This window comes from Aspergillus sydowii, assembly GCF_001890705.1.
Source record: "Aspergillus sydowii CBS 593.65 unplaced genomic scaffold ASPSYscaffold_10, whole genome shotgun sequence".
Taxonomy (NCBI): domain Eukaryota; kingdom Fungi; phylum Ascomycota; class Eurotiomycetes; order Eurotiales; family Aspergillaceae; genus Aspergillus; species Aspergillus sydowii.
Window position 1 is genome coordinate 1,066,056 of NW_024467868.1, and position 12,494 is coordinate 1,078,549.

General features: G+C 50.8%; 8 protein-coding genes across 8 annotated transcripts; 4 read left to right on the forward strand and 4 right to left on the reverse strand.

The window, feature by feature from the left end:
• Positions 1–1,512: 1,512 nt before the first annotated feature.
• On the reverse strand, positions 1,513–2,897 carry ASPSYDRAFT_71048 (uncharacterized protein; the record flags this gene model as incomplete). The annotated part of the gene is made up of 1 exon (XM_040850549.1): positions 1,513–2,897. Exon 1 carries the CDS (start codon positions 2,806–2,808, stop codon positions 1,516–1,518), a length of 1,293 nt encoding a protein of 430 aa, XP_040700053.1. The 5' UTR covers positions 2,809–2,897.
• Positions 2,898–3,304: 407 nt separating this feature from the next.
• Positions 3,305–5,133, forward strand: ASPSYDRAFT_48528 (threonine/serine exporter family protein). The gene has a single exon (XM_040847646.1). The coding sequence runs from the start codon at positions 3,311–3,313 to the stop codon at positions 4,880–4,882; it is 1,572 nt and encodes a 523-aa protein (XP_040700054.1). The 5' UTR covers positions 3,305–3,310; the 3' UTR covers positions 4,883–5,133.
• ASPSYDRAFT_157432 (beta-N-acetylhexosaminidase) lies at positions 4,914–7,016 on the reverse strand (the record flags this gene model as incomplete). The annotated part of the gene is made up of 1 exon (XM_040842640.1): positions 4,914–7,016. The coding sequence occupies one exon, from the start codon at positions 7,014–7,016 to the stop codon at positions 4,914–4,916; it is 2,103 nt and encodes a 700-aa protein (XP_040700055.1).
• Positions 7,017–7,368: 352 nt separating this feature from the next.
• On the forward strand, positions 7,369–7,756 carry ASPSYDRAFT_134971 (Con-6 family protein; the record flags this gene model as incomplete). Its single annotated transcript, XM_040840702.1, has 3 exons — positions 7,369–7,453; positions 7,498–7,632; positions 7,681–7,756. The coding sequence occupies exons 1-3, from the start codon at positions 7,413–7,415 to the stop codon at positions 7,754–7,756; spliced, it is 252 nt and encodes an 83-aa protein (XP_040700056.1). The 5' UTR covers positions 7,369–7,412.
• Positions 7,757–7,810: 54 nt separating this feature from the next.
• On the reverse strand, positions 7,811–10,073 carry ASPSYDRAFT_48529 (uncharacterized protein). Its single transcript, XM_040847647.1, has 6 exons — positions 9,713–10,073; positions 9,544–9,666; positions 9,345–9,497; positions 8,449–9,300; positions 8,337–8,400; positions 7,811–8,289 (listed from the first exon to the last, which is right to left on the reverse strand). The coding sequence occupies exons 1-6, from the start codon at positions 10,016–10,018 to the stop codon at positions 8,177–8,179; spliced, it is 1,611 nt and encodes a 536-aa protein (XP_040700057.1). The 5' UTR covers positions 10,019–10,073; the 3' UTR covers positions 7,811–8,176.
• Positions 10,074–10,169: 96 nt separating this feature from the next.
• ASPSYDRAFT_407886 (uncharacterized protein) lies at positions 10,170–10,738 on the forward strand. The gene is made up of 2 exons (XM_040846150.1): positions 10,170–10,612; positions 10,669–10,738. Exons 1-2 carry the CDS (start codon positions 10,321–10,323, stop codon positions 10,686–10,688), a joined length of 312 nt encoding a protein of 103 aa, XP_040700058.1. The 5' UTR covers positions 10,170–10,320; the 3' UTR covers positions 10,689–10,738.
• On the reverse strand, positions 10,308–12,267 carry ASPSYDRAFT_48531 (uncharacterized protein). Its single transcript, XM_040847648.1, has one exon. The coding sequence runs from the start codon at positions 11,820–11,822 to the stop codon at positions 10,788–10,790; it is 1,035 nt and encodes a 344-aa protein (XP_040700059.1). The 5' UTR covers positions 11,823–12,267; the 3' UTR covers positions 10,308–10,787.
• Positions 12,176–12,436, forward strand: ASPSYDRAFT_48532 (uncharacterized protein). The gene has a single exon (XM_040847649.1). The coding sequence runs from the start codon at positions 12,188–12,190 to the stop codon at positions 12,425–12,427; it is 240 nt and encodes a 79-aa protein (XP_040700060.1). The 5' UTR covers positions 12,176–12,187; the 3' UTR covers positions 12,428–12,436.
• The last annotated feature ends 58 nt before the right edge of the window (positions 12,437–12,494 follow it).

A 12,494-nucleotide genomic window follows, 5' to 3' on the forward strand; every position in this document is an offset into this window, starting at 1 on the left:
ACAGTGACTCTCATGAATAGATAATTCAAGGAATTCCCCGTAATTCCTGCAGGATTGACGTAGGAAGACCCAGTTCCGCTTCATCCAGGCCTTCAACACCGAGAATATAAGCTCAATAGGATTATAATCTGGAGAATATGGAGGTAAATGATGAATGACATGCCCCGCGGCCTCTACAGCCTCTATAATACTATTATTGATATGTATTGACACATTATCAAGTATTACCACCATCGGGCGTCCCTGACCTTTAATATCTAGAGCGGGGAGTAGCTTATCATGAACCCATTCAAAGAAGTCATCCGCTTTAAAGTAGNCTTCTCTGATGCCAGTACAGGGAAGCCAACCATCTAAAGCCATTGTAGAACATATACTCCATGTACGATCTTGCTGGATATCAGCAGACAGGCGAGCTTTATCCCTGATAGGCGCGTAGCTATGATATCGCCAGCCAGTCTTCTTATTAAATATTGATTTGTCAAGAAACACCAGGTCCTCTGCGGCGTAATGGTGTATATTATTAAGATAGAGGCGTCTAAGGTGCTTGTTTCACTTCAGAGATATCCTTTTTAAACTCTTTCTGGACCATTTATGATGTTGAAGCAAGCGTCTAACTGTTTAGCGAGAAACCTCTATCCCTTGCTCATAGTATAGCCACCAAACTAATTCATCCTGTATCCGCCAGCCCTTAGCAAGGAGATACTCAAGTAGAGAGTTCTTATCTGTTTTAGAGAGCNTCCGAGCCCTTTCTAGCTTCCGATATCATGGCTTCTTGATACTGCCATGGCGGAGGAGATTGTGCTGCAGGCGCTCTACCGACCGCTTCGAGATACCAGTTTCTTTCGCGATAGCTTCATGAGACCAGCCTAGGATAAGGAATCAACATATTGCTGCTCGCTGCGTGGATCCGAGGCCTTTATTATAGAGGGGAGAGAGTTCAGGCACTTCTGGGACGGGTTCGACAGGATTGGACCTAAAAAACGCGACTTATTAGAGAAACGGCAGGATATCTATACAAATCACGAACATTACTGGTTTAGGCAACTTAAACAGCTTTAAAAACGTGTTAATTTAGTATAATTTAATCTGTTGGATGATGAAGTGCTGGGCTACCAAGGTGAGTAAGTGATGTTACGGAAAGAGTGTTATTTTGGTGGGGACGCTAACACGACCGCCTCGATTTTTGAGCGCGGCAGATCCCTGAAAAGTGGAAATAGTGGTCCCTGGCACTGGTATCCAGTTGGGGGCCAAACAGCTAGAAGGCATTCATATCTGACCTCAATGGAAACAATAGTCCAACTCTCATTTATCAAAGAAAAGAACAGTCTAAGTCCTATCAACCTTTCCAGTTAAAGTGGGAAGCCTGCCATGGTGTGTCTGTTGGCTGAGCCTAGTATACCAAGTACTTTTGTCAATCACGATATGGACGCCCAACGGAAACCCATGGTACGGAGGTAGAGAAGAATATAGAAATACTAGAGTCTTATTTTGTAGAAACATGTAGTTTGAACTCCGTCACCGAGACTTCCCAACAAAGGTCAACGCCGCCACAACCATTGCATCAATACCAGTGTCCAAGGTCAAAGGAATGCTGGTGGTGAAGAAGGATGAGTGGTTACTTGGAAGCTCATCCAATGTACCCTCCTTCTCGTGCTTTTTGAAGGCATCAGGATCCGTTGCACTCCAGCCCCAGAAGAAAGACGGCTTCTTTACAGCGGTGGCCAGGTTCTGAAAGTCCTCACTGCCGGAGAAGGGAGCTTCTAATATCTGATGCTGATCTCCGAAATGATTGCCAAATGACTCTTGCACTTTTCCAGCCAATCCCGAGTCATTGATGGTTAGAGGATACTGGTTGAGCCGTTCAATTAGTGGCTCCTTCGGACACCTTCCCATATCGCATTCTCCCTTGACGATCCGATATACAGAGTCAAGAGCAATCTGCCTAGAATGCTCGCCCACTGTCCTGATATTGAGCTGCAGCACGGCCTGATCACTTATAACATTGGCACTTTCGCCGGCATGGAAACTCGCAACCGTCACAACTGCAGATTCCCTTGGAGGCGTCTCCCTGCTGACAATGGTTTGCAGCTTCATTACGATCGCCGAGGCTATAACCACCGGATCGATACAGAGATGAGGCATACTGCCGTGTCCTCCTTTTCCGTAAACAGTAATTCTGAAGCTATCGGCCGCGCACATAATGGTACCCGGTCTGGTCACGACCTTGCCCGGAGGAAGGGGCAAGACATGCTGTCCAAGGAATACATCTGGTGTGGGACACCCGTGCTTCTTGGAATCAAACAGGCCATCATCGACCATGGCCTGTGCCCCGCGCGCAATTTCCTCAGCGGGCTGGAACAGGAAGACTATTGTCCCGGACCATTCATCTCTAGCCTTGAGTAGGGTCTCCGCGGCCGCAAGGTTGCACGTCATATGGGCGTCGTGGCCGCAGGCATGCATGACGGGTTTCTCGACGTTATCTGTGGGGTCGGTCATTCTCTTCTTCGAGGCGTATTCTAGCCCGGTCTTTTCCTCCAATGGTAGGCCGTCCATGTCGGAGCGCAGCAAGATGGTTGGGCCTGACCCATTCTTGCAAATGGCAATGAGGCCAGTGCCTCCGATACCTGTGCGGATATCGAGGTCCTGGGATATGGACTTCAGGTGCTGCGCGACCTTGGCAGACGTGTCGTTTTCGAGGGTTGAAAGCTCGGGATTTTTGTGGAAGTCGCGATAGATGGACTCATAGGTCTTCATGTCTGGGCGATGTTTGTCCAGAATGGACTGAAATGGAGATCTATTAGGGCCCATTTTGTGGCACTATTTAGTTTGTACTTTTGTTATAATGGTGGAAAGGTGAGGATGGTATAGCTGGACAGAGCAAATAAATTATATACAGCTGTCAGACAGCGAATGATGCAAAGACTACCTATTCATCTAGAAGACAGGATAAAAGCCTGGAGACGATTTCCACCGGTTGCGTCTACCTTGACAATGATGTCATATACCAGTCACTCGTATAAAGACTACATGAAACAATTTAAGTCTAATGAAAAAATACAAGTATAATAATTAATTGGAAGAAAACACCCATTCTGATATGGAGAACTGCCGAAGATAAGAATACCAATGCCTATAATGACTATAACCATCTACAGCAGGTATCTTCATCCTGTGCATATCAGCCACTCTCATACGCCGAGCAGGTCCACATCTGGCGCTGTTAGTGTGCGATCATCGCCAGATTAGTAATATTCGTCTCATCCGTGTCCAGCCTGCTGAGGAACCTTTAAGACTACATCTGCCATGAGAAATGCCAGATCCTGGAGTGGACACCGCTGTGCCTGACGAGCACTGCCAGAGTCAGAATTGTGCAACTCCACCCCGTCCAGACTCACCAACTGCCACCACATCCACCAAGGAAACCAGTTCTGCAGAGAAGAGTCACGCCCCTGAGGGCGGCCAAAATCATGTCTGCAGATGTGGACAGGAACCGGGTACGGGTGCGACGAATGGACAGACTCCGTCCCAGAGTACTGATCTTGAGAACTGTACCGGTCGTTCAGTGGACTCTGCAAGAGCCGGAAGCTGCAGGAAATACGTGCTGAAAGTCTGCCGAGCCTTGATCCTATTTGGAGCTCCAACACACCGGCTCGAACAGTATGTCCATCACACTGGCGACGCCCTTGATCTGCATATTCAGTCCTTCTACATGCCCGGCTGCATGATTATGTCTTTCGACAATCAAGCGCAGGAATCTATAGATCTTCAGATTATCCGGTCCACGCAGGCACTTAATCTTGCTAAGCTGTACGACATTCACACGGTGTATAAGAATGTCATCCACAAGAAAACGACCGTTGAAGATGCTGTCACGCAGATTGATGAAATCGCGGACCGGCCAGAGTCCTTCCCCCTTTGGCTTCGCGTGTTGGTGTACGGTCTAGCCTCGATGTGCATCGGGCCTGTTTCTTATAATGCGCAGCCGGTTGATCTGCCCATCATCTTCATCCTGGGGAGCTTGGTAGGGCTTTCGGAATTGGTCCTTGCCCCCAAGTCAGAGCTGTATGGCTACGTCTTTGAAACATGTGCTGCTATTCTGGCATCTTTCATCGGTCGCGCTTTCGGGTCAATTCACTGGGGACAGGATCAGAGTTTCTGTTTTTCGGCGATTTCCCAAGCTTCGATCGTGCTGATTCTGCCTGGATTCGCAATAACCAGTAGTGCGCTGGAACTCCAATCCAAGAACATGGTCTCCGGCGCCGTGCGCATGGTCTGGGCAATTGTATATACGCTGTTTCTCTCTTTTGGGTTTACGATTGGAATCACCATCTACGGCGCAATCCACCACGATGCCACATCGGAGACGCAATGCAGAACCACCTACCCCGTCTGGTGGCCCATTGCGTTCGTGCTGCCGTTTACATTCTGCTACGTGATCGTCAACAAAGGCAACTGGAAGCAGATGCCACCTATGCTAGGGATTTCGCTGGCCGGATGGTGCGTCAACCACTTCTCGAGCCAGCGTTTCGCGGCGGTGCCTACGATTTCGCAGGCGCTGGGCGCGTTGACTGTGGGTGTTCTCGCCAATCTGTATGCGCGCATTGAGCATGGCATGGCGGTGGCCTTGATGCATCCGGCGATTTACCTCCAGGTTCCAGGGAGTTTGGCTGCATCGGGGAGTCTCATCAGTGGACTGTCAAATGCAGACCAGCTCAATAAGAATGGCAGTACGGATGCGCCCCGTGAGGCAATGTTTTCAGACTTGAATGCCGGATATACGATGGCGCAGATTGGTATCGCTATCACGGTTGGTTTGTCTATTAGCGTACTGCTTGTATACCCAATACGTAAAAAGGCGAGGAGTGGCATTTTCAGCTTGTGAAATATATTATTATACTACTCAAGAAGGTCGTTTAATGCTGTCCATCATATCCACTAATCTGTAGCTCATTTATACCTCCCTCAACCCATTCCAGAGGGGCAACAAACGCCATTTGACTCCATGAGAACAGGGTGTTTTTACCCCCAAAGACAAAAACTTCAAATCGCCCGGCGAAGTTTCCATCCACCCAGACCCGACTGCCCCCGATCACATCGGCGCGGACAGTAATGTGGCTTTTCACCGGTACAGTGACAGGCTCATGCGTAGACGATGTCTCGTTCACCCAGATCCTACCAGGAAAACCCGGGTCAAAGCCATCGGTCTCATCGACCGACCGGAGGGGATAGTCCCAGCCATCGGAGGTAAATGTCAATGCGCCGTCTGAAGATAGCTCCAGTGATGAATCGTTTGAAGAGAGAACGAATGGGCCGGTGACGTCGAGCTCTAGGGTATAGTTCATTCCCTTGCTGCCGTAGCCTATATGCACCTTGCCGGTACCGTCGGCGTCGGACGCTCTCCACTGAACTCCGTTCTGCAAGTTGCTGGGTTTAATGATCAGGTTGCGGTCGAGATTCTGTGCAACAGCGTTGGAGGTGAGCAGGTCCATGGAAGATTCAAGGCTGGACAGGTCGAGCTTTGGCCCACGGCTCCCAGACCACGACCGTGAAGCAACGGTCGGAATGCCATTTCGGATGGCGTAGAAAGCCTCCAACTGGGTAGTCGCATCCGGCCCATTATCATTCCACGCGGCTAGAAGGGCGCCCTTGACGGGCTTCGGATCCGGCTGCTCGGTGATATTATACGGGTTGAACAGGGAAGGAGACCACTGCCAGCCTTCTTTATCGGCGAAATTGAGTACGCGCGAGTTGTTGAAGAAAGGAGGATACGGAGCTGGCAGAATAGGCATGTGGTCATTCTTCAGCGACATGTACCCCCACCAGTCCTCTGAGTTGATGAGCTCGTATCCGTCGTTGGCTAATGCCACGGGGTCGGACTGGCCGTACTGCCAATGCTGGATGATGATATCTTTGGAGATTGTGCGGGTTTCTGAGGGTTCGTATGTCCCCCAGATGCGCACGCGTTTGCCGGATTCTTGTTTCACGAACGAGGCCATCTCGTTCACGAAGTCGATGTAGTCGTCTGCTAGAGTCGAGTCGTACTCATCGGCGCCGATGTTGACTTCCTTGGTATGGAACCAGGGGAGAAACTCGGCCCAGATGGACTTGACGAGTGGGATTGTGTCTGGATGGGACAGGTTCAAAAGATCCTTGGTCTCCAGGGCCAATTCAGGTTTCCACTTTGTCACGACGAGGCAGTGCCCCGGGGATTCGATTTCGGGGATGACAGTCACGCCGCGTTGGGCGCAGTGGTGCTCGAGATCCTCATACTCGGCGCGCGAGAGGGTCTCATTCGGTCTCTGAACAAGGTCCTGGAGGTCAGGGCTTTCCGGATGAAGAGAAAACTGGGCGTAGACATCCTGCCAGGTCTCGTTATGGCCGCGATTCAGGGGGTAGTTGTCGCTGGTGTGATAATGGAACTCGGACATTTTAAAGAATGAGGCGTATGTGCAGAGGTCTTTCAAGAATGACGGCGAGTACCATTTCCGTCCAGCATCGAGCAGGAAGCCTCTTGTCGCAAAGGAGGGCGCATCGACAGTTCGACCAGCTGGAATGTGCCCATCATTCGATATCAACAGCTGCAAGAGAGTGCGAGTCCCCCACCACATTCCCCGAGCCCCAGTCCCCCGGATAGAGGCTCGATCCGATTCAATTTCCAGTTCGTAGCCTTCCTCGGTGGGCTCGCCATTCTCGTATGTCAATGGACCGTCAAAGCTATCAAGGAAGATCCCTGATCTATGTTCTGGAAATACCTCGACAGCGCGGACGGACCAGGGATATCCAGTAACTTCCTCCAAGTCCTGGCTGAATGTATTCGCGAATTCAAAGGCAGAGGGCGGAATTAATGTCAGCCCATTCTGGTCGCGTTGCTCTGCGAAGTCCTTGAGGATGAAGATTGTGTGGTCGGCAGTCGCAGCATCGAGGCCATGGCCGTCAGAAGAAGTCCAGTCAACTGGAGGTAGAGGCTGCAGGGCCGATGCCACTGCAGTTATTCCTAGGAGAATTATAGAGAACATGACGAGAGCGCAGTCTACAATATTCCAGCGGGGCATGTTTACTTTATACGAGCAGTTCTGACTGCGGGGTGATGTTGCATTCTTGGGTCACAAACAATGTCAATCCATCCCTGTTCTGAATTCCTGCATGCACTTTATTATTTGGAGCAAGGGATAGCGACATACAAGACATTGGCATAACAAGACCAAAGGGTAAAGCCTGTAGCGGACTGGAACCATGGAACCATCCGCCGTTATAACGAGATGTGCGGAGAAAGACTGACGTGACAGTGACTGCATCGCCATCAGGTACTATAAGAAGCATCGAAAGCCTTCATATACGCCACTGCCAGTCTTCAAGCATGTAGGATAACTACAAACAGCCTAACCAATATAGTATTTACTTTTTCAACCGCAATGTCCGAGGACCCTTTCAACCAGGCGCGTCCCTACAAGGCGTGAGTCTGCAATCTCTAACCTGGAACGTCACTAACAAAACAAGCGCTCTGCGCAAGCCCAGCATCTCCCAGACAGCCAGGGAGCACGCTCAATCGGTTATTGACGACCTGGAGGGGAACCAGCCGGCCCAGGGTGACCATGATAAAGAGGCCATCAGAAGGACCGCGGGGCTGAAAGCGTACGCATTCTTTGCTTGAAGTATTCGACTCTGAGCTAAGATCAGCAGTGCCATGTATGACCCTGATGCTGCTGGAGAGAGTAACAAGGCAAATGAGCAGCTCGGCCATGCACCACAGGAGTAATCAATATCTTAATTGTATGTAAATATGTTTGGTATAACAGTAAACTAATCTTCAATCCGATTGAGTATGCTACAATATCTATAAATAGATTTTATCATGTGGCGTGAAGCAATACGGTATGGAGCACGAGCCCTGCGTGGCAAGTCAGGGGAGAAGAATGCAGATTCCTAGAATGCAGCATCACCAATGAATATTGTTGAGTGGTCGAGATGCAATATGATGCTGACCGTTAATTATCAGCCTTAACAAGGATGGAGGAGACACGGTGCAAGACTTGGAATGCTATTATGCTTGGCTAGTTGTCTTTTGACTTTTCCCATTTCATGTATACGAATATACTACCATGGAGTATATAGACGGACAGTTACTGATCTGTCAACCAGCGTTCTGGGATATCATAATCCGTTTGTCCACGCTCTTTCATACCAAGCTCGCCCCGATCACACTGGCCACAGCGAGCAGCTCTTCATCCTGGAATTGCCTTGTAACCACCTGGATCGAGCACGGTGCATTGGCAAACTGGTTGGGGTCATCTACACATTATCAGCACTGTTCTTCCTCGAAATATAGGCCCACTTACAAGCTGCATCCACCGAATCCAACACTGGATCGACCTTCCCATACGGAATCACGCAAGCAGGCCACTACCATTGTCAGCACTACAACGAGGAGCAGTTCAGATCTCAACCTACATCGACCAAGTTCCAGACAACCGTGTATGCAGGATGACCATAAGTATCATGCGGCCCGGCGGTCGTGCGATGCCCAGGCATGATAATCGCATCCAGATCGTTATCCAGCCAAACCTGCTTCCATCGGGCACCAAAGTCCGCTCGCCGGCTGTTGAACTCGAAGATATCGTCGACTGTGTACTTCGTGTCCCAAAGATCCGGTAGGCTGTCTCTCAACGAGCGTACTTCGGGTTCGCCGCTGGCATGGATATGCTTGTGATGGGTCGTGTTCGGGTCCAACGCGAACAGATTGAAGGCGAGTGCTGCGGCATCGGAAATGGATGGAACATCCTGTAGTATCTTGATCGTATGGCCATCCCTCTTGAGAGCCTCTACCGCAGCGTTCAGAGTCCGCAGAACAGGCGGCTTCAATGGGTAGACCGGGTCCTCTCCCACCACTCCGATGGTCAATGGACGACCCTCTGTCACAGTGGCAGATGGCCTCCAGGGTACAGCCAATGCGGCCGGGTCCCTATTCCAAGGTTTCGCCGAAATGACTGTATCCATGAACAGTTTTAGGTCTCGGAAAGTGGTCGCCAGTGGTCCCGCGCAGGCAGCGACACCAGGACTGCCCTTGCGTCCTCCAGACCCCTGGCCGCTATCAGGAATACGCCCGACCGTGGGTTTGAAGCCAAATCCTCCGCAGCAGAGTGCTGGGATGCGCACTGACCCGGCAACGTCCGTTCCCACGCCGAGGATGGAGCCTCGCATGGCTATCAGGGCGCCTTCGCCTCCGCTGCTGCCGCCGGCTCCGATGCTGGGGTTGTGGGGGTTGAGGACTCGGCCAAAGACGTTATTTTCCGAGTCGGCAGACTAGACTGATTAGCTTCTTGTGATTAAGAAAGTCAGAGACGTACCATCATGGTCTGGGGGATGTTGGTCTTGACGTAGAGGACGGCCCCGAGCTCAAGTAAGATGTCTACCAACGGTGCATTGCTGGCGGCGGTGGATTTGCCTATAAACGAGACAAATCCAACCGTGGTTTCGTGTCCCTTGACATTAAACGCGTCCTGTTCATTTCAGCGTTTGTTCCTTTAATATCACCGGGGATCTGACCTTGAGGCTAATCGGCAGGCCGTGGAAGGGACCCTTCACCTTGCCAGTCTTTGCAAAGTATTCGTCCAGTTCTTTGGCTCGCGCGATTGCCTCGTCGAAGAATGTTTCAGTCAGGCATCGTGTCTGGCAGTGTGTTAGCGATGCGCATCTGAGGTGAAGCGACACTCACCAGCTGCTGCGCAATCGCTGCTCGCTTGCAAAAGGCCACTGTAACCTCCAGAGCAGTGAACTTGGCCGTAGCAATAGCTGCTAACAGGTCGACGGCGTCATATTGCTCTGTGATTTCAAGTTCTCTGGCAGAAAGTAAACCGCATTCTTTAGGGATGTGAAGGACGCTGGCCGTGGATGTCTCACTGACGCCCTCTGTATACTTGGACGGCAGCTTCCACTCGGCGGGGATCTTCTTTGCAGCCTCTTCTCTCTTCCTGGCTGCTAGTGCCTGCCATGGCTCAGACGAAGTATTAACGATTGTCATGTTGGGAATAGTTCTCTGTTTACCTACGGGTATCTCGGGACAGTGGCTCGCACGCCATATTTAACCACCCATAAAAACAAAAAAAGGCCTGTACGACAGAAAGCACCAGTAACACTCCCCTCGGCAGTTGGAGGAAAAGCCACGTTGGGAACACGCCGGCTGCGAGGCCAATCAGGACTGAGTGCAGCAGGACAGCTCCAGCGCTCTCTCCATCGGTATGCGGGGTTCGTCCAATATCACGTTGGAACCATCCGATCATCCACGCCACATTCAAATTATTAACAAATAACAGTAACTGTTCAATGCTCATCGGTAAATGCAGTTCAATACGTGCCGATCAGACTCTCCTTGCGCCCGGCTGCAACAGAGCCATCTTGCGGTACCGACTCGCTGTCCACACGCGCATTCTCTTTCCATATACGATCATGGGGATACTTGTCAACATTGTCCCTGTTGCAATACACGCCACCGCAATGAACATATTTATCAACCCTGCTGCCTCGATCCACGGCGTCAGAACAAAGACGATCACCATGGCGAGGGCGTTGCGCACGAACGCAACACCAACCAGGGCGTCTCCAACAATCTGGCTTAGTTAGCTAACTTTTTGTTCGCATTTGGAGTTGTATAGGGTACTCACCTCCTGATAGCAGTCGCCGACATATGTTAGAGCGCAAGCGCCAGTGCAGAAGAATGCGAAGCCGAAGATACCGCTCCCTAAAGCCAGCGACCACCATGGCCAGCCCTGCATCTATTAGCAACGACAGAGTTATAGTATAGTTTTTGGGGTAATAACCTTGGCTATTCCGACGCCAAAAATAAGTATCCCAAGCGGCGTCGCCAAGATCGCCGGTATGCAGAGATGCAGACGCGTCTCGGGTTCAAATGTCCCGTTGTTTCGTTTCGCACGCCAGAGGATATACCAGTCATTCATAGGTCCTCCCAAGGCCGCCCCGAATAGCCCGCCGATGAAGGGCGGCAGATTGAACAGCCCGATCTGGGAAGAGTTGTATTCGTACGGGGCGTAGGAAAGGTACGACGATTGAGTCGTGACGATGACAGAGAACCACGACAAGAAGGTGCCCCAGACGAGCGCTGTGAATGAGACGGCAGGAAACCCCACAAGGACGAGTATCGGGCGTTTGATATTTTCGATCAGCGAGTTGTCTGTCCTGGTAATGAATGCCATTCGCTCGCGGTAAGACTTTTTCCTGAAGCCATCCCCCGTCTCAACACTCGTTGAGAGGTCTACACCTTGGACCTTGTTTTGCTTCCCAGCGGTTGCCTCTAACTCTACTTCCTTTGAGGTTTCGACCGGTTGTGAGATAAAAGTCGGGATGTACTTGCTTTCCTCGAACAAGAAAAGAAACAGTACAAGGTTGATTCCCAGCATGATAGTCGTCCACCACCAGATCCACCGCCAGCCCTGCGCGGTGGCGCAGTATCCGGCAGCAACAGGAGCAAGGTATGCACCGGCACTTACCATCATGTTGTAGAAGGCGTTAGCAGAGGCCCGCTGATGGACAAAGAAGACGTCTACAATGGTCATCTGCACAAGGGCTTCGCTGACGGCACCGGCCAAACCACTCACAACATTCACGGCGAGCAACTCTCCAGTTGAGTTGACCCTGGCATTCCAAATAGCCGTAGCGAACTGGACCGTGGTACTGAGAATGTAAATTGGACGACGGCCGTACTTGATAGCGAACGGGATGAAGAAGATGCACCCGACTGCCAGGCCGGCCAGATTGAGAGCGAATGAGTTGTTGAGATTCTCCCAGGAGACTCCGACTTCAGCATTCATCTGAATCCATACCACCGTTCCGATGTCTAGCAATACGAAGCTGGCCAGAGTATAGAAGCTGGCAATGGCAAAGTTGACCGTCTTGCGGGGTTTGGACCAGTTCTACCACGGTTAGTCTTGTCTTCACTGCAGCTAGATCACATACCAGGGGATCATTCGGATCGTCTGTTGGAGTGGGCTCCAGGACAACGGTATTAGTAGATTCGTCATTTGCTGGTGTCAGTTAGAATCATTCCATCTTCATGCCTGCGAAGCCTGCAAAGCCTACCGTCCTGGATAATGACAGTGCCAGGGGCCTCGTTAACCAAAGGTCTATCCATGCTGGGCTCTTGACAGGGTACAGTATAATCCAGACAAGTACCCGGATGCAGCTTCTGGGACAGGCTCTTTTTCAACTCCTCGTATCTAGTGCTGTCCTGTATAGCTACCCCAATATTTCCCCGCATTATCTACCACCAATAACAAGACGGAGACAGCCGGCGCATTTCTGGCTGATCAGCTGGCGGCTTATCTGCCAGTCTAAATGGGGGAGCTGCTGCCGAGAGAGTTTGGAGTATCTGACAGTTTTATCTCCTTATTCGTGCAGTATTGCCCCAACTAATTGATGTCCTTCGCCTTCCTTCTAATGTCAGTTTATCATTAATCCATGAGTGCCATTAACATCGCTCCCCG